General features: G+C 42.2%; 1 protein-coding gene across 7 annotated transcripts in view; it reads right to left on the reverse strand.

Annotated features, from left to right (window-relative positions):
- Positions 1-21,235, reverse strand: part of GRIK4 (glutamate ionotropic receptor kainate type subunit 4) — a 463,707-nt gene that overhangs the window by 24,758 nt on the left and 417,714 nt on the right. For all 7 annotated transcript variants that reach the window (XR_013992485.1, XM_081037048.1, XM_081037049.1 and 4 more), the window contains 3 exons: positions 12,011-12,120; positions 7,885-8,058; positions 3,863-4,028 (listed from right to left, as the gene is read on the reverse strand). Coding sequence is in view for 6 of the 7 variants with exons in the window: in XM_081037048.1 (XP_080893174.1) it covers positions 3,863-4,028; positions 7,885-8,058; positions 12,011-12,120 (450 nt within the window). In the remaining variant the exon portion in view is untranslated. The remainder of the gene's footprint in view (positions 1-3,862; positions 4,029-7,884; positions 8,059-12,010; positions 12,121-21,235) is intronic.

Below are 21,235 nucleotides of genomic sequence, written 5' to 3' on the forward strand. Positions count from 1 at the left end.
CTAAAGATCCTGAAGCATGTGAAACCTACTTCTCTGTCAGCCTTGGTGATCAGTTACTTGGTCTGTCAGCTAGTACATCACTGTCGTATGGCCTTGAGCCTTGCAAGAGAACCTCAAAGAAGCCATTAGGATACTGATCTGAGACCTATCTAGTCTGAGATTAATGAAAACAGTTCATCCGAATCTAGTGTTCCTAACACTTCAGTCATTAGTGTATTATTCTAATCTTGTTTTGTCCAAGTACAACCTACACAATTTAACTAACTTAGAAAAAACTTAAATATATATATTAGCCTCATCCTATACAGTAATATAAATAAAAGTTCAGATTGGATTCACTGCATATATTTTTTCTAATACTCATTAAAATAAATATGAAACTCTAGCAATTAAAAAATAGTTCTGCTAGAGAGCACTTGAGATCTTGCTCCCTGTCATCCGTTCAGCTCAAATAAAATCTCATAAAAATTCTCTACAGGTTTGGATGTTTCTTACACTGACATTTAACTGGCATAGTCAGCAAAATTCTGAACAGACACACCCAGGACCGTTTTGTAGACCCTGACCTGGTGCTAGGTACAAGCAGGGGCCTGTTGTACTCACTGGTTCCTGCTTTGCATTGGGTGGACTGGAGTCAGTTCTCTCGGAATTTTGGCCCACCTGACTTTAAGTAGCAGGCCATGACTTTATCTGAGCTGTTCTTAGAAAATCCTCGGTGGATAAGGATTGAAAGGAAAAACAAATGCTTTAAGTTTGCCTTTTTAATTGGATTGCTTACTGAGAGTTAAACACAATCTTTGCTGGTTAAAAGAGTGACTGAACTCTCTTTAGCTTCAAAAGAGAAAGGACACTTTCTTCCCCAACACGTGATAGTTATCCAGATTCCTGAATCCAGAGCGATGGAGATGGGTGCCGGGAGTTGTCCAGTGCAGTAAGGCAGTGGATCCTGGAGAACCTGGTGGGAGCCTTAGGGAGATGTGTATGACACCGTGGAATGGGTTTACCCTGAGAGAGGGGCCCCAGAGAGAGGGCCCCTCTTAACAGTTATACATTGCTCAGTAAGCAATCCAATTGCCTTGGAAAGCATCACAATTCCAGCAGCAACTGGTTAGCTCTTGCGGGCCCTTGCTCAGACATTCTTAGGTGACTAAGAATCTTTGTGGGGTTGCTGAGGAGGAATTTCCTCTAGAACTTAAAGCAGTCTCTATAGGGAAATCCACAGCATTTGGCTTCTCCAGAGATGTGCAGGTAAAGGCTGGTTTTCCCTAGAAGTTTGTTCAGACTCTACAGATCTCAAAATTAAAATGGGAAATAGTGCCTCTGAGGCCGACAAGTCCCATGAGGTGCTAGCTACCCATTAATCTAACATAGCCAAGATGAGGATCCTTTGATACTTCTAAATTAATCTTTTGTGCACACAATTAGAAAAAGCCAGCTATAAAATTGGGCATAATGAATGGAAAACATATTTAATTGATTTCTCAAAGTTTCAGAAAAAGGATTTAGATAAATGGATCAATCTATGAGATTGTTTAGGTGTCAACCCAATCCTTTGAGGTATTAAAAATTATTGTCCTTATTTTAAAAGGGGAAAGGTCATTTGGAACTTGCCTTGTCAAGGACAGATATAAATTTTAAAAAGTTTTCTAAACAAAATTTAGATCCAACTGTTCTGTTTGTGTCTGTGTATGTCTATATAATATGTATGTTGCAAATGTGAGATAATTTTCTACTTTCAGGTGGTGTTATTATAATTAATTGTAAGGCAAGTGTTTGTAAGGATTGAGTGTTCTAAAATTCTCAGAAATATAGAAACTAACTCAAATGATTTCAAGTTCATGTGATCTAATATTAATCCTTTGTAAATAAAAGTTAGCTTAAGTTTGTTGGTTTAAGTAAAATAGAGATGTCTTTATTTAACCTGGGTTTTACAAAAATAAGTCCATGCAAGTAATTGACTTTTATGTCGATGAAAAATGTTTCTAAAGGTTATAAAACGTCCAAGCTAAATAATGCTAACTGATTACTTCTTAGTGTTCATTAGACATTGAGGTTTTAAGGACTAAAAATCTCAATATATGTAGGAATAATTTTGTGATGCTCCAGAAGGGCCCCCAAAACAGCTCAAAAGATTTGAAATTGCATGGGAAGCATTATTAAATAAGTGAAGAACACTGCTAAGGTATATAGTGTGGGTAAACAATGGTTGTAAATTAAACGAATAATCAGGGCTATGGGAAACCCAAGACTGCCGCTTAGTGCTTCCCTGCTTCCTGGCTCCCCATTTTTTGGTTTCTGCATTCCTTCATGTATCACAGTGCATTTAAGCTGAACTTAGATGAAGGAACTTGTGAACTGACATTATGAGCTGAAAGGAGACAACTTACACTATTGCCAAGGTTTGATAGTTACTTCAAGAAAATGGCAAATTGGTAACTACTTCCTTTCACAGTAAGCTCCCAGGAGACAAAGACTTTAAAGATCATTGAGTGCCACCTGGAGGTTTTGTTTATTGGAAATGATATGAAATAAAATAAAATACAATCTCCAACCTCATTGGAAGGGACCTTATCAGACATCTAATTGCGAATATCCATCTACCGCTGTCTACAGACATCAAAGACTCCTCAAATTTGAGAAGCCACCAACACCAGAGGTAGACAGATATCCCAAGACTTGGACAAGGCCTGTATACCTATGGATTGATGTTGAGCTCAGAATCCATTTTGTTTGATTGGCTTTACCTGTCTGTAAATGATGTTAGTCATAAAAATAGTTATACTTGTTCTTTGGACTTTTCTATATAGTACAACTCTTTATGGTTACTGAAGATGTATAAGATAACTGTTTAATTCTCTTTTCATAGCTTATGTTAATGTTATACTAGATTCCCAAAGACAGAAAAATAAGACAGAAGGCAAAACTCAGATCATGATAGTTCACAGGACAGAAATGATCCAGAATGTTTTTTGTTTGTTTGTTTTTTTCACAATGAAGCCCATAAGATCTGATTGCCTCATCTCCAATAGTCAACAACACAGCATGATACTGAGACTTCCTAGGAATAAGACTTCCTAGGAATAAGGCTTCTTAGCGCTGTGAGACCACACTATCCGATTAAAAGGTTGGTCATCAGTACATCCTTTGGATTGATTTATGAACGAAAGGGGGAACTGTGGATGAAAAAAGGGGTTCTATGGAAAGTAACCTCACAGGGGATTTGATCATAAATTCCTAACTGGCATGTGAAGGTGGGTTATCATGCCCCAGGCCGATAACTTCCTGAGTAAAAGGTTTATTTTTACCTCATGCAAGATTTATCCTTTGTTTCTGTGCATCTAGGTTAACACATCTTTCAAATAACCACCCTCAAGAGAGCATATAATCTTGTTAACAATCCTGTAATCCAATCCCCACCTTGCTTTTTTCCCACCTCCATGTAATCTTCCTTATGTTCCCTCTTTAATTTCAAATGCATAAAGGAAGCCGCATTATTGTCATTTTCCAGAGCATTTGAGATCTTGCTTCCTGGTATATATTGGCAGTTTGGCTCAAATAAACTCTTACAAAAATTAAAAAAGAAATAGTTCTGCTAAATTGTACCTAAAATCATCTCAAATATTACTAATTGTTTATGTAAAACACTATGGGACAGGCTAATATTAACCCGAAGTGCTCTTAGGACCTCATTCCAGGGGTATTTTATGGAACAGGAGAAAAATGAACCCCATGTGAACCTCCATACTACATGTTCTAAAGAAATAGTGGGATGATGAGACATGTTTTTTAATCTCCAATGGGCAAATATTTCAACTTTATTCTGCCCAATTCCCGATGTTGGTGAGCAACCAAATGGGTTTACTTGGAAGAAGGTCATGCTGGAGCCTCCGTGAATTGTGCCATACTCAATGGCGGTCTGGTCAGCCAGGTCATCCACTGACTCAATGGGCACGTCCATGCGCTGCACAGTCAGGAAGGCTGCCAGGTTGGCTGTGTAGGATGAGATGATGATCAGCGTGAATGCCCACCTACATAGGAAAAGACCAGGAACTCATCACTGCTTGGGGCACTCCCAGGAATATTAGCCTCCATCCCCAGTCCTACTGTGGCTTAGGAGAGACCAGGTGTTCCTCTCTGGAAGGAGCTCTTAGCTTAGTGGGGGAAGAGAAAAAAACGTGGGCATATGATGTCAATGAACAGTATTTGTGAGGATTGCCTAGAAAACAGTTTTCTTTGTTTCTTATTTCCTAAAGGAGGCGATTATTGGGTTGTATTCAGTAGAGGTGTGTCCATGAACATGAGACAGTTCAGGAGACTAGGGAAATGAGCTAGGGAATGAGTTAAGGGAGCAAGCTTTGGGAGTTCTGCTTAGGGCTAGGATTGGGATGGCTCCCGCGTCTTCTCAGGACACAGGCAACCTTCAGATTGCCATGTACTAAGCACCTGCCATGAGCCACAAACACTACTTCATGTACTCCTTACAACTCACACAGGTAAAATTCTTATCCCAATTTTACAGATGAGGAAACTGAGGCTCCGAGAAGCAAAGTAACTTGCCAAGGAACACACTGATAAATTCACATTTTAAAACCAATTCTACAAATTGTAACAGCAGAAATTCGTTAGGAATAACTGTTTAAAAGCACTTTTGAACTATTCAGAAGTGAGAATTAGAAAACACTCTTACAGTGGTCATGCGATTTCAAATTAGAAAGTTGTTTTATTGGGGTAGATTGAACTCATTTAAAATTAGAGTAGTTTTGCCACTCAGGCAGCATACGTACTAAAGCCCTTAAAACCAGTTTTAATAGGTTAAACAAACAATATGGATCTGCACCCCAATCCACTTGTTTATAGGGGTTCAAAGACGCATCGAAGTATAACAGGTTGTATAATCACATATTCGGAATCAGTGGAGTGTAAATTAATGAGGCTTTACTCATTATGAAGACATTGCCAGCTAAGACATAAAATTTGCTGTGGAATTCAATGTGGATTTTCCAAAGCAGGAAGTCCTCCGGGCCCCTTTCTACCATGTCTAGGCCTCCCGTAGGCTGAGACTCCCACGGGCTGAGACTCCCGCGGGCTGCCTCCCAGGAGGGAAATGACAGGGCTTCCACCAAGTTGAGTGCTGGATCCACTTGCCAGGCCACCAGTAAGGTGATCGGGTTTTAGTTCTGGCTTTGTCCTGTTCCACTTATGCGACGTTGGGGAAAAGCCACCCACGTCCTCTGAGCTTATTTGTCTGTCTAATAAATGGGGATGATAATGCCTGCTCTGCCTGGATTCTGAGAGTTGTGAGATCAAATGAGATATGTCAGTTGATAATCTGTACATGAGTAGACGAACGTGAGATATAAAGAAATGTAGAGATAGACCCTCACACTGCATATGGGATGAAAATTATTTGGCCACCTTCCCTGTTTGTAACCTGTAAGTGCCAGGTGTCCCTTTCTTCTCAAGCCCTCTTTCCCTGCTCCTGTATGGGCTCTTACACTCTGTTCAGAGTTGTTTCTCATGACCATCTCCCAGAGGAAGCTGGAGGGTGACTGATCCCAGGTGAAAGGGAGCATTCTGAAGCTGCTCAGCAACATTGGCTACTGATGTGATTTAAGGAGCTCTGGGTATGGACAGCACCTCAGAGTTGGCTGTGGGGGTTCCCTCAGTCCCATGGCTACACTCTGGTGTCTGCTCCAGTCTGGGTGGCCATGTGGCTGTTTATGCCACTGGTCCAAAGAGAAGGGGTCAGAGAGTATAAATAGTTTAGTGCAAGCCCATGGCCTCTTCTGAGAGAGCGGATCACGCCCATGCTCTCTCCAGGGCAGGGGTGGGGGTAGGGTCAGTGGAAACTTGGTCCTGTCTGAAAGGGGCATTACGAGCTGTGAAGTTGGCATTACTGTCAGGAAGTTGGCATTTTCTGTCACCTGCTCTGGTTGCGGAAGCTACAGGAGGCTGTGAGGAAGCTAAAGGAAGTCTTCTGACTTCCCACTCCTCCAGGGAGCTGACAAAGCTGAGGCTCTAATTTCATAACCAAGAGTTCTGAGAGGCAGAGGGGTGTACAACTCAGAGTTGGGGCTGAGGAGTTCCCTCCGACACCCTCTTTGGAGCGCAGTAACTGAGCCACCTGGAGCCAATTGCAGAACAGTGCAAGGCAGAGTAGCTTGCTCAGCAGAAGCACTGGGCAGGTGGGGAGCTGACAGGTGGACGAAGTAGGCAATGGGGCCTTCTGTACAGTGCATGGGAATGAACACCCCTTGCAAGGAAAAGCCAGGTAGAGGGAGATCAAAATCTGCAGGTGACTTCTGCTCACGTCAGGTGTTCTGCCCAGATTTTCTGAATTTGAGGGTGCTCTGTGACTGTCCCTGCCAAGATCATTCCTTCTTCCAGGGAACATGAAACCCAGTTCTCCCTATTGATTTACTTGGTGATTTCTGGCTACAGTTTGATAATGGGCGAGCACCTTGCCCACATGTTTTAAACACTATTGTATTTATCATTTGTTAGGGAAAACGAAAATCCCAGCTGGGAAGGGGTCACTTTCCTAGCTGTATTTTCACTTCCCATCAGTCCCTCTGATAACTGTCCAGATGACCTGCTGTCCCAGTATGGGTGTCTAATGGTGGAAATACTGCTTTTCCTTTTCTTTATGCTTGCACAGGCTGGAAAAAAAGGAAGTAAACTAAAGCTGCAAGTCCTATAAGCTGTGACAACCAAACACAACAGTGGGCTTTTAAGTGAGAATGAGAAACTTGGATTCTGCAAACTTTTTTCTCTATGAAAAAAAAAAAAAGTATATATATATATATATATATATATATATATATATATATATATATAGACACAGTGTTACCTCGGTTTTCCAACGTAATCCATTCCAGAGGACCATTCGAGTTCTGAAATGTCCGAAAACAGCTGACAGCTAGGCCTCAGGGTCTTGCACTCAGCAGAAGCTGTGTGACATGTTTGACTTCCAAAGTGTGTTCAGAAACCAAAGCACTTACTTCCGGGTTTACGGCTTTTTGTAAACCAAAATGTTCGTCAACAGAGATGTTCGAAAACCGAGGTACTACTGTGTGTGTGTGTGTATACATATGTATATATATCACATTTACGCCTATAATGGTCTAATAGCAATTATTAGTCCATACATTTATGTAGCACTTTCAAGTTTTCAAAGAGCTTTCCCAAACATTGAATTGTTTGACCATGTCCTTTTTGCCCTGGCTGAGCCAGGAGAAGGGAGATTCAGGCAGAGGTTGGCTGACTACCATGTAGATCAGAGATTGGACTACTTGCTGTCAACTTGCTCCTCAAGATCCTGTCTAACTCTGAGTGACTAAAAGCTTGCATTTTCTCACACCTGCTGAGGTGGTCATGTCTGGCAAGCCCCAGAACCAGGTGCAGAGGGAAAGAAAGCTAGTAGAGGAGGTGTGATATGGCATCTAGGCTGGATTCCTCCTGCAGGGACTTCCTGTACTTGCGTACATCTGCATATGCCTTTGCAGACCCAGCCACTCAAACTCTGGTCATTTTCAAGTCAGGAAGTTATAACTGCTTTGCTGTGGGCTTTCAAGGCTGTTTTTTCACTCTTTCTCCTTCCTTGACTTGGCTCCCCTCTGTATCCAGACCTCCGAGGCAGAGAAAGGGGAAAGGGATAAGATGGCACAAAGTGCCTCCACCCACTGTCCCCAAACCTTCTGAGCTGGTACAATACAGCTCAGCTTCCTGCTAGTCTAGTTTGAAAGGCAGAGGCTACATACTCTCCTACAGGGGAGCTAAGGTTCCCGCCTGTTGGAAGCCTCAGCGCAGTTGAGCAGGGCTTACAGAAGACACCCTGTGTGTTGCCTCCCCATGTGGCACTGCCCTTTCTCTACCCCATCTTACCAGACACCACTGACACAGCGGGTGGATAAGGCTCGAGGAGCGATGGTGGATCCCTGCTGCATGAAACCCCCAACTGGAAACCAGAGGCTGTTGCCAAGGGAGTACTGATTCACCAGGAGGTTGCACCGGCCCTGGGCACATGGGTGGGGGCTGTACCACTCATAGGGGGTCAACCTGTGGAAAAAAAAGAACATCCACCAGTGCCATGGAAGGTGGGCATGAAGGAAAGTGTGCTGGGAAGAGTCGGAGACTCTCTTTCCTGGCCTCACCTCTGTACTTCAGCCACTGGCCTTGTGGCCTTTGGCAAGCCACTTCCCTTTGCTGGACTTGGATTTCCGCAACAGAAAAATGAGGAGGTTGGACTATATTGGCAGTTTCTCTTTAATCATAGAAATATCTTTTTTTCCCAAAATAAATCCTGATGTGGGTCTCTAATGTACAAAATAGATGAAAGTGGAGCCGCTTCACTGGAAGAAAGCTGGGAGTGTGAAGGGTGGGTGGCTGGGAAGTTGACTGTCCTGCCACGCCTGGGCCCCGGAAGTGATCATGGAAGGATCCTATGGCCCCACAGAGCCACAGATTGAAAACCCTCAGTTTACAGCAGTGGTTCTCAAGCTAGCCTATATCAGAATCACCAAGAAGACTTGTTAAAGCACAGAATGCTGGGCCCACCCTCAAAGCTTCTGATGCAGTCAGTCTGAGTGAGGCCTAAGAGTCTGCGAGTTGCTCGGTGATGTTGATACCACTGATAGAAGGGCCACGTTTTGAGAAACATAGACCTAGATGGTCCCTCAGGCCATGGTTCTCAACCTTATCTGTGTTTCAGACTCACCTGGGAGCTTATAAAAAATACCAATGACTAGATCTCACTCCCAGATGTTCTGCTTGCTTTAATTTGTCCAGGTAGGACCTGGGCATCACTATTTTTTAGGGCTCCCCAGGTGAATATAATGGGCACACAAGGTCGAGAAAGGTTCCCTGAGCTCTCTGCTTCCTGTGAGGTGGACTGCACTCTTTCCCACTGATCCTCTCACTCTACCCCTGGCTTCTCTCTGACTAATACCTCTGATGTCTAGAATGCCTTTTCTTCTGGCCCAAAGACACACATTCCCTCCTATATTCAACAGCCCCAGCCTATCTCCCACACAAAGCCTTCCAGCCTTGGTGTGTGTGTGTGTGTGTGTGTGTGTGTGTGTGTGTGTGTGCGCGTGTGTGTGCGTGTGTGAAAAACCTTCCAGCTTTGATGGGAGATGTGTGGGTATATGCCCAGCAGAGATGCGCAGTGCGTTCACAGGGTGTCGTCACCAACTTTCCCCATCCCGCCCCGTCACTCAGCCCAAACTTCACTCGGTGTTCTGCAGTCGCTGGCCCACATTCTCTTCCTTGCGGCTTGTTCATAAATGCGATGCCAGTGTGTCATCACTGGCCCCATGTCCTGAGATGTGTTCCTTCCCCTGTGGCCTATGGAGCTGGCTTTGTACTCATGGTGCCTCATCTCTGTCCTTCCCAAGCCTGCAGGCCATTGGAAGTGAGCTTCGAGCATGGAAATTCCCTGGCCCATCCCTAGAGATTCTGAGAAGATCAGACTTGGAAATTCTAATTTTTGAAAGCTCCCTCAGTGACTCTAATATCAGCTAGCTTGGGAATGGCTGCCTTAGATCAGTGGTTTTCAAACATTTTATCCCCTCTAAAATGTTACCCAGAAGTACAATATATGAGAGATAAAAGTGGAGCTAGTTTGATGAAGATGGGTTGAGGCTCCAGAGCTCTAGCAGCCCAGCCTCTTCTCACTATCCTTCCATAGTCTTTGACCTTCCATGAGCTTTCATACTCTGTGAAACCTTGTTTGAAAATCACTACCTTAGGTCAGATTATTCTTGGCTCAGATATTTTACATATATATGTATATATATATATATATGTGTGTGTGTATGTATATGTATATATATATATATACATACACACACACACTCACATGTACACATATACCATGTTTCCCCCAAAATAAGACCTAGCTGGACAATCAGCTTTAATGCGTCGTTTGGAGCAAAAATTAATGTAAGACCCGGTCTTATTTTACTGTAATATAAGACCGGATCTTATATAATATAAGACCGGGTCTTATAGTAATTTTTGCTCCAAAAGATGCATTAGAGCTGATGGTGTGGCTAGGTCTTATTTTCGGGGAAACAGGGTATATAGTATTTACTATATATATGTATATACTATATACACACACACACACACACACATATACATATACATATATACATATGTATGTGTGTGGTGTGTGTGTGTGTGTGTGTGTCGGCTGTATAGTCAGACTTTTAATACTTTTTTTGGTTAATGTCTTTTTGTAAATGGTGGATCCTGGGGGGCAGTGTGTGCATGTATGGAGGGCAAGGAAGAGGGGCTGTGTAACCCCCAGGGCTGGTTAAGAAGTTTCAGGCTCCACAGGCATGGTAAAGCAGCTGTGTGTGTGTGTGTGTGTGTGTGTGTGTGTGTGTGTGTGTGTGTATGTATGTGTCTGGTGACCACGCTGGAAGACCATTTTGAGAACCCTCAAGGTCACCTGAGAGCTGTGGCTGGCTAGAGACAATCAAAAGAGAACTCAATCAAAGGGGGCAAGAGTGAATTAAGGAGTAGCAAAGCCAGGCTTCAGGTAGACAGCTTCCTAAAAACAGCAGCAGACAGTGTGGTGAGGTGGAGGAGGAAAGTGTCAGACAGCGTGCCAGCTCCGCATGACTCCCCTGTTGTCACTGACAATAGATACTTGACAGTGGCAATGCCTACAGGCCCAACAGGGGTAGGTGGCACCTGAGCAGCACATAGAACAGCCTTTGAAGAACACCAGGTTGTAAATGAGGTCTTTCTTTGTGGGCCCAGGATGACTTCCTGAACTTGGCTTTGATCTCCACTGAAAGAAGCACAGTTGGGTGACACAATGTCTCCTGGGCAGGCTGGGAACTGCCCCAGGGTTAGACACAGTTTCTTGGGGCTGTGTCTTCTAACTGGAGAAAGCACACACTCCCCTGGAGCCACTGAAGAGATGTGCTCTCTGGGAAGACCCCACCCCACAGAGGTGGAACATACACTACCAAATCATCTGGTCCTTCTACTGTGGCCCCTAGGTAAAGGAGACCTCTGAGGAGACAGCTGGAATAGAATCATCATCAGCTCTCTTGAAGCTCATCCTGAGCAGTGCTCTACTTCCATATAACAGCCCTGTCTGGTCCTCCAGTATGGTGAGCTGAACTCTGAGCAAGGAGCAGGGATTCTGAGGGAGTGACTAATGAGCCACTAGTACTTGTTCTGCTTCTGGATAGTGAATTGGCTCTCCTGAAGCCCAGGCTGGTCCAATGGCCCTTAGCTTCAGAGAGAAACAATACTCTCTGTGCACATGCTCGGGAGGCCCAGCCATGGGAGGCTCCTTGTGTTCTTCCATAGGCCCAGGGGCAGTCTTGGGTTTCCAGCTAGAGGGGAGGGCTTATTCTCCTCAACCCCTGATCTGGACCATTTGCCTTAACACTATTTGCAAATGCCTCTCTCCACCCTGTCCTCCTGCCATCTGCCACCCTCCATGGTTCCCATTCAACAAGGCAGCTGTATTTTCATAAGCAGATCCTGCCTCGAGAATGGCAAGGTCCTCTGAAGAGGAGGCCTTCTCCCTGGACTGTGTCATCAAGGCCTTTGGTCCCTGCACTCCGGATTTGCTGGCTTTTTCTTATCATTCAGCACTTTGTGGCAGATCCTGGCAAGGAATGATGCCAGGACAGCCAAATGCATAGTGCTTAATCAGAGTGATCTCTTTGCCCCCACCCTTCCAAGGCTCCTACACAAGCAGGCGGCCTGAGACTGGGGAGTGGGAGGGGAAAATGGCAGGGGTGCATATGCAAATTCAGGCAAGCTCACCTGTTTGGCATTGTGCATGTTGGGGGATGTGTGCCTACATGGGTGGATGGATAGAGCCAGGTTGACAGCTGGGCAGAGAGAGGTTCAGGTCCCGAGTCCCCTCCCATCTCTTTAGTTTGGCACCAAGGTCTTCTCCTATGCCCCACCCTTCCCATGTAGTTCCCAGAAGAGGACACGAGGTGGCGGTGTGAGGACAGGGACAGGAAGACTGTACCGAGCCACTAGGAAGAGGACGCAGCTGACGGCCAGATAGGCTAGAAGCATGAAGAGCCAGACGCCTGGAGAAAATGGGTCCAGGAAGGAGAAATAGCCGGGTTTGCGTCCCTGGAAATGGAGATAAAAAGAAGATTCACTGTACACATTCAGTCAGAATGGCCTCAGGGCTAGGCAGGGCAGGGCAGGGCAGGGCAGGGCAGGGCAGAGGGTGTGGTGAGCGTTGGTCTGGTCCCAGAATGTATTGCCTTAGGCTCTGGTCAATTGGTTTAAATGACACTGGGGGTGAAGGTGTAGAGGGGGCTTCTCTGAAACATGTATCCAACCCTTATCTCAGCAGATGAAACAAAAGAACAGCCCGGGCCTCGGCACATCCTCCGGTGAGCGAGGCTTTGGGAAGCAGAATAGCCCTTAGTGCCCCTTATGCACTGCCTCATGTTCTCTAACGGCAGCACGGATGGGTCCAGAAGCACCTTTGAGCTGCTGTTATCTATGATGCAGGAGTAGCACAATAACATCCATCTTGGACACTTATGTCTGTCTTATGAAGATGCTAATACAATAGGCATCCTTGTTTTTCCCTTTGTAGAGTGATCTCACACATAGTGACACCTTCTCATATAAACCTCAAACCAGTGTTATGAGCCACAGATTTTTATTTTCATTTTAGTGAAGAAACCAAAGTCCAGGGTTGTCAAGAGATGTATCCAGGTCATACAGCTAAGAAGTGGAAAAGCTGGAATGCAAATGCATGTTTTCTGACACAAAGCTCAGGGCTCAGGCCATGATGCTGTGGGGAACATGGTCTGTCCCCAGCCCAGGGATGTGTTTGGCCGTGGGAGCCGAGACAGAACCAGGACCGGGAAGCTGAGTGCCCAGCTCCCAGGCTTTCACAGGAAAGTGAAGTGGAATGAGAAGGAGAAAGTTCAGTAATCGCTCGCAGTCTTTTGCTGTGTGATCTTAGGCATGTCCACACTCCTCTCCAGCCTCGGTTGGAGCTCCACTAGATCAAAGGTGACACACTGGTGGCCTACAGACCACATATAGCCCACAGACAACTAGTTTGTTTACTTATTTTGATTAGTTGCCAACAGTGTTTACTCATTTTGATTAGTTGTCAACATTAAATGATTGGGAAATTTCATTTAAAAATCCAGATTTCTGGCTTTTAAAAAATGGGTGATCTGGCAACACTGGGCCTACCTACATTCTCAAATGGCTGGAGCAGAGTTGTGGCTGCCCACTCTAGACAGGGTGTGTCCTCTCTGGCTCCCACTGTTCCCTTGGTCTTGCACTAGGCTTGTTGCTTTTATTTACTAAGAAACCACTGGACTAGATGCTCCCTAAGGACCATCCTTAATCGGAAATGGTATAAGATTTTATGATTCCAGAACTCTAGGAAGTCCATGGATAGGACAGAAAGGCACTATTAAGCTCAGGGGTTCGACGAACAGGCCAATTTCCGAGATCATATCAGTCACAGCACGAGTTACTGTCAATATTAAGATATGTCATTTTTACACTGGGGTCCACCACAGACTGACTGTGTCTTCATCATCATCACCTAAGAGCGAGTGGCAGACACAGGGAGACAGAGAGTGCAGAACCCATACACAGAATCCCGAGGGGATAAAGGCGCTGCTCAGGGCTACACACCTGCTGCAGCAGAAACCACTAGCTTGGGCCATTTTCGGGGTCCTTCTATACTTCAGAGTTTCACTGGGCAAACATATGTGAGCTCTGCATGCCCTGTCACTCATGACTGTTTTATTCTGTGTCTCTCAACTGAGAGATACCTGGCAGAAAAAAAATCTTTTATTGTTGCTTTCTGAATTTGAAACCCCATGAGATACTCAGTGTCAGAAATCTATACCTGATTATATCTCAACGAGTGAACTGAGGAAAACGACAGCACTATTTAAAGCTGCCATATTTGGTTTTGGGTGATAAGGAATGAAGCACAGCCGTGGGAAACATTCCTGGAGACTCAAGTTATAAAACATAGAACATCACACAAATAAGAATCAAGACATAAACACAGCTCCACTGGAGCCGCATCAGTCACACTGGCAAGAAAACCTCTGATTCCACGTGTGATTTGCGACGCCAGCCAGAGCACAAAGAACAGGCAGTCATTTGAGAGTTGGGTCTGGGCTTATATAGCCCTGCCCAAGGCAGGGCCCACGCTTTTTATATGACGCCAAAGAGAAACATATAACTTCCAAGACTCTGAACACCTAGGAGGATGTTTTACATTGATTGCTTCCTGCCCAAAAGACATCTGAGTTACTGGTACTTGGGGCAAAATCAGGTGTCAGGCGAGTGCCATAGGCATTTCTTCCAAATAATAGGTATTCCTTAACCCAAAGGATGTATGATAGTGACAATTTTTTTCTGAAGAACTCAAAGTGCTTCATTATATTTTCTGGATTTCAATACCCGGTTCTCCATATCAACAGATGAAAGAACTCAGGGAGGGTGTTGACCCAAGGAGGTGAAGTGCCTTGCTCAAATCATTGATGATGGCTTCAATTTCTCTGGTGCTCATTCATCGAACTGTACCACAGGGAAGCCATGCTCTCCTTCATTCAAATGACAGCTTACTGCACCTTCTTCTCCTTTTCACCTGGGAGTTTGCTCCAATAATGTATCTAATTAATTCCACACTTCTCCCCAATGCCAGCAGAATCCCAATCTACTCCATCTCCCCCCCTTAAAGTTCTTCTAAATGTTATTTATTTATAGCCATCATTATTTATTGTGACTCTGTTGTATTTATAGGCATTTCTATGATTTGTACACATCTCTGTTGACTGCAAATTGGGCTGGTTCCTTCTGGTGAATACAGCAACTTTGAAGGTAGATAATTGGTTATACATAGTCTATGCCCCAATTGTCTAGAACAGCTCAAGTCTTGCAGATGGGATTGAAAATTAGATGACAACAAATTTAGAAACGATTCCTTGACTTTTGTACTGTGCTTCAGACTGGCCACACCATAGCCAGCATCACTGATGCTGTCTGAGGGTGAAAGAGACCCAAAGGGCTGGTGACCAACTGACCACAATCCCCAAACATGGTGAGATTCTTTGAATGTTAATAGCACTGATCATGGAGTTACAAAGTGGCACTAAACTATCCTTGCATGTAGAAAATTCTTCACATAAAAACAAATCTATTAACTCACTGATACTTCATTCTATGTGTAATGGAAGAAAGGACATTATTTTAAGAACACAACTGTTTTCCCAGGGTCTGGAGCCAAATGAATAAGAGCCAGGTAATGCAGGACAGGTAATGAATTTAAACACAGATGCTGGAGTAGACTGTCCAGGATTGAATCCTGGCTTTACCACTTACAAATTGTGTGACACTGGGCAAGTTACTTAACCTCTCTGGGCCTCTGTTTCCTCTACTGTGGAAATAATAAAACCTATCTCCTGGGGTTGTTTTGAGAACTCAATGACACACAGTAAGGGCTGTATAGGTGTTTCCTCCCTCTCTGTCTACTGGTAGTCATGCGTGAAGGAGGAGGAGAGAGGTGGTATGTGACAAAAAGGGGAAATTCCTTTTATACTGATGCTCCTTCAATGGACAAGAAATACTATTTTCTGTCCTATAATGACACATGCTAAAGACACCTGGGGGGAGAATGCCATCTGGCAATAGTCACTTCCCATAACTCCTGGAATTTCTGTGGGCTATAACATATGAATTATGAGGGTTCCCCAGGGCTCCACAAGGAAGCAATACCAAATTCTCTCCTGGAAGGACGGCTCTTAGAAACCAGTGATTCCAACCTTTGAAATTCAGTTTGACCTCAGCCTTCCCAGACAGACAAATTGGGTTGTATGTGTGGTGGGTTCTCCTGTGTTTGTGTAAGGGCTGTGTAACCTAGCCACCATTTCCCTACGTACAAACTAGTGATATTAACATTCTTCCTTCCCTATATCCCATCCCCTCCCCAATAGAGCCCGTGACAAAGGCTCGTCATGTCCTCCAGGTGGTTTTGTGAGTCTTTGGAATTAAATGGCAATTTATAGAAAAGTTGTTTTTTAATTCCCAGCAGTGGTCAATGATCAATAAAACACTCCCTTGGGCTGAGGAGATGAGATAAGAGAACACAGTCTCCATGACTGCTTCTGGGAGAAGCACAAGGACATGATTTCTGCTTGTCCCACCCCAGGAACCCATGGATAACCCCCCTCAGTGTGTCTGCTATAGATTGTCTTGATAATATTTTTGACTTAACATGTACATCTCACCTCTGACTCAAAGACGTAAGCAATTAGTTGCTCTTACATAAAACACCCAGATGGGTTTGTTACCTGTATGTAACCCAAATGCTAGCAAATCTGTTTTCACTTGCTTGTTGGAAATCTGGTATGAGGAGACCTAAGTTCTAACCTTGGCATTGACTTTTCCTTACTGAGTTATCTTAGGCAAACCACTCAACCTCTCTGGGTGCCATTTTTTTCTTCCATATAATGGAACAGCACAATCAACATGAAGGAGGAATGTGAGAATTACCAAAGCAATGTTGACAAAACACCTTCATCTTCTTGAGAGAGAAGTACTCAACAAATAAGCAATATTAAAATGACTCAGGAAACCATGTTTCCATTATATGGGCTATTATGTTACTTGGCTTTAAAGAAAAGAACACTGTTCATTTTCTGTTTTCTTATAACAGAGTATTAAGCACGTTAGAAATTATCTACTGGTTTACTTAACATTGTTCTCCATTTTCCTAGACTGTCTTTCTGAATTGAAACAGACTTTCTTGAAAAGAGGGTAATATATCCAGTAAAAATGCTGAGCATTAATTTAATGTTGGCATTCTTTCTTTCTTACATTTTAATCACTCCTTTTTTTTAAAAAAAAGGTTTCTTGAGAGGGATGACTCTAGCCAAGAGTGAAGAAGAGAGAGGAAAAAAACAGACTATGAAACTTTCTTATTTATTTATTTATTTATTTATTTATTTATTTATTTATTATTTTTTATTTATTGGGGTGACAATTATTAATGAAATTATATAATTTCAGGTGTACAATTCTGTATTACATCATCTATAAATCCCATTGTGTGTTCACCACCCAGAGTCAGTTCTCCTTCCATCACCATATATTTCGTCCCATTTACCCTCATCTCCCTCCCCCACGCCCCTTACCCTCTAGTAACCACTAAACTATTGTCTGTGTCTATGACTTTTTGTTTCTCATTTGTTTGTCTTGTTCTTTTGTTGTTTTTGGTTTATATACCACATATCAGTGAAATCATACGGTTCTCTGCTTTTCTGTCTGACTTATTTTGCTTAGCGTTATACTCTCAAGATCCATCCATGTTGTCACAAAAGTTCCTATATCATCTTTCCTTAACGCTGAATAGTATTCCACTGTGTATATATACCACAACTTCTTTATCCATTCATCTATCTAAGGACATTTTGGTTGTTTCCATGTCTTGGCTACCGTAAACAAAGCTGCAACGAACATTGGAGCACACGTGTCTTTACGTATAAATGATTTCAGTTGTTTTGGGTAGATACCCAGGAGAGGGATTAGTGGGTGATATGGTAATTCTATTTGTAATTTTTTGAAGAATCTCCACACTGCCTTCCATAGCGGCTGCACCAGTCTGCATTCCCACCAACAGTGGATGAGGGTTCCTTTTTCTCCACAGCCTCTCCAACACTTGTTGCTATTTGTCTTGTTGATGATAGCCATTCTGACTGGGGTGAGGTGATATCTCATTATGGTTTTTATTTACATTTCTCTGATGATTAGTGATGTTGAGCATTTTTTCATATGTCTATTTGCCCTTTGTAAGTCCTCTTTGGAGAAATGTCTCTTCAGGTCCTCTGCCCATTTTTCAATTGGGTTGTTTGTTTCTTTGTTGTTGAGTTTCATGAGTTCCTTGTATATTTTGAATATTAAACCCTTATCGGAGGAACTGTTTGCAAAAATCTTCTCCCATTCAGTCAGTTGCCTCTTTATTTTGTCGATGGTTTCTTTTGCTGTGCAGAAACTTTTAAGTTTCATATAGTCCCATTTGTTTATTTTAGCTTTTACTTCCATTGCCTTTGGAGTCAAATTCATAAAATGTTCTTTGAACGCAAGGTCCATCAGTTTAGTACCTATGTTTTCTTCTATGCAGTTTACTGTGTCAGGTCTTATGCTTAAGTCTTTGATCCATTTTGAATTAATTGTGGTACATGGTGACAGATAGCAGTCCAGTTTCATTCTTTTGCACATGGCTATCCAATTCTCCCAGCACCATTTATTGAAGAGGCTGTCTTTCCTCCATTGTATGTTTTTAGTTTCTTTGTCAAAAATTATCTGTCCATATTTATGTGGTTTGATTTCTGGGTTCTCAATTCTATTCCATTGGTCTATGTGTCTGTTTTTCTGCCAAGATCATGCTGTTTTGATTATTGTACCCCTGTAGTACAAGCTAAAATCAGGCAGTGTGATACCTCCAGGATTGTTCTTTTTTCTTAAGATTGCTTTGGCTATTCGGGGTCTTTTGTGGTTCCAAACAAATCTGATGATTTTTTGTTCTATTTCTTTAAAAAATGCCATTGGGATTTTGATGGGGATTGCATTAAATCTGTATATCGCTTTGGGTAAAATGGCCATTTTAACTATGTTGATTCTTCCAATCCATGAGCATGGAATGTCTTTCCATTTCTTTGTGTCACCTTCAGTTTCTTTCAAAATGTCTTATAGTTTTCAGTATATAAATCCTTCACATCCTTGGTTAAGTTTATTCCTAGAATTTTATTCTTTTTGCTGCAATTGCAAAGGGAATTGTTTTTTGTATTTCTTTTTCTGAGATTTCATTGTTAGTATATAGGAATGCAATGGACTTTTGTACGTTGATTTTGTAGCCAGCAACTTTACTGTATTCATTGATTGTTTCTAACAGCTTTTTGGTGGAGTCTTTAGGGTTTTCTATATATATAGCATCATGTCATCTGCAAAGAGTGATATTTTAACTTCTTCATTCCCAATTTGGATGCCTTTTATTTCTTTCTCTTGCCTAATGGCTCTGGCACGGACTTCCAACTCTATGTTGAAAAGCAGAGGTGATAGGGGACAGCCCTGTCGTGTTCCTGAACATAGAGCAAAGGGCTTCAGTTTTTCACCATTAATTATGATATTAGCTGAGGGCTTGTCATAGATGGCCTTTATTATGTTGAGGTATTTTCCTTCTATACCTATTTTATTAAGTGTTTTTATCATAAATGGATGTCGTATCTTGTAAAGTACTTTTTCTGCATCAATTGATAGAATCATATGATTTTTGTCCTTTATTTTGTTTATGTGATGCATCACATTGATGGATTTGTGGATGTTGAACCATCCTTGTGCCCCAGGGATGAACCCCACTTGGTCATGATGAATAATCTTTTTAATGCATTGTTGTATTCGATTTGCTAAAATTTTGTTTAGGATTTTTGCATCAGTATTCATCAGAGTTATAGGTCTGTAGTTTTCCTTTTCTGTGTTGTCCTTACCAGGTTTTGGTATCAGGGTAATGTTAGCCTCATAAAATGAGTTAGGGACTACTGACTCTTCTTCAATTTTTTGGAAGAGTTTGAGCAGGATTGGTATTAGATCCTGTTTGAATGTTTGGTAGAATTCACTGGTGAAGCCATCTGGTCCAGGACTTTTGCTTTTGGGAAGGTTTTGGATGACTGATTCAATTTCTTTACTGGTGATTGGTCAGTTTAGATTTTCCAGTTCTTCATGGTTCAGCCTTGGAAGGCTATATGTTTGTAAGAACTTGTCCATTTCTTCTAGGTTATTGAATTTGGTGGCATGTAGTCCTTCATAGTATTCTTGAATGATCCTTTGTATTTCTGTGGTGTCCGTGTTAACTTCCCCTTTTTCATTTCGGATTTGTTAATTAGTGTCTTGTCTCTTTTTATCTTAGTGAGTCTAGCCAAGGGTTTGTCGATTTTGTTTATTTTTTCAAAGAACCAGCTCTTTGTCACATTAATTTTTCCTATTGTCTTTTTGTTCTCTATTTCATTGAGCTCTTCTCTGATTTTTGTTATTTCTTTTCTTCTGCTGACCTTGGGTTTCACTTGTTCTTCTTTTTCTAGTTCTTTAAGGTTTAACATGAGGTTATTTATTTGGGATTTTTCTTGTTTCTTGAGATAGGCCTGTGATAATATAAATTTCCCTCTTAAAACTGCTTTCTCGGCATCCCAAAAATTTTGGTAGGATGTATTTTCATTGTTATTTGTTTCTATGTATCTTTTGATCTCTCCTCTAATTTCTTCTTTGACCCAGTCATTCTTTAAAAGTATGTTATTTAATCTCCATGTATTTGTGTGTTTTCCTGCTTTCTTTTCGCAGTTGATATCCAATTTCAAAACCTTGTGATCAGAGAATATGCCTGGTATAATTTCAATCTTCTTAAATTTGCTGAGGCTGATTTTGTGTCCCAATATATGGTCTATCCTTGAGAATGTTCCATGTACACCCGAAAAGAATGTATATTATGATGTTTTAGGATGAAGTGCTCTATATATGTCAATTATGTCCATTTCATCTAATGTGTCATTTATGGCTGCTATTTCGTTATTTATTTCCTGTTTGGATGATCTATCCATGGTTGTCAGTGATGTAGTTAAGTCCCCTAGTATAATTGTGTTTTGGTCAATTTCTCCCTTTAGTTCTGTTTGTAGTTGCTTGTTGTACAGTCCCCTTTACCATTATGAAATGTCCATCTTTGTCTCTTGTTATCTTTTTCACCCTGAAGTCTGTTTCATCTGATATCATTATGGCTACACCTGATTTTCTCTGGGTACCATTTGCTTGGAGTGTCAATTTCCACCCTTTCACTTTGAGTCTATGCTTGTCCTTGTAGCTGAGATGTGTCTCTTGGAGACAGCATATGGTTGGGTTTAGTTTTTTGATCCAATCTGCTACTCTGTGCCTTTCTATTGGTGAGTTCAGTCCATTTACATTTAGGGTGATTATTGATATGTGAGGATTTCCTGTCATTCTATCTTTAGTTTTCTGGTAAGGCTGTGACTCCATTGTTTCTTTGCCTTTTTGTTGTTGTCTATTATTTCTGTCTGGTGGTATTCTATGATGCTTCCCCTGTTTTTTTTTTTTATTACAGTATATATTTCAGTTCTTGATGTTTTTTGAGTGGTTACCTTTAAGATTATGTAAAAGAAAGTTTGATATTTAGAGTATTCCATTTTCT

The sequence above is a fragment of the Rhinolophus hipposideros genome (assembly GCF_964194185.1).
Source record: "Rhinolophus hipposideros genome assembly, chromosome: 24".
NCBI lineage: Eukaryota > Metazoa > Chordata > Mammalia > Chiroptera > Rhinolophidae > Rhinolophus > Rhinolophus hipposideros.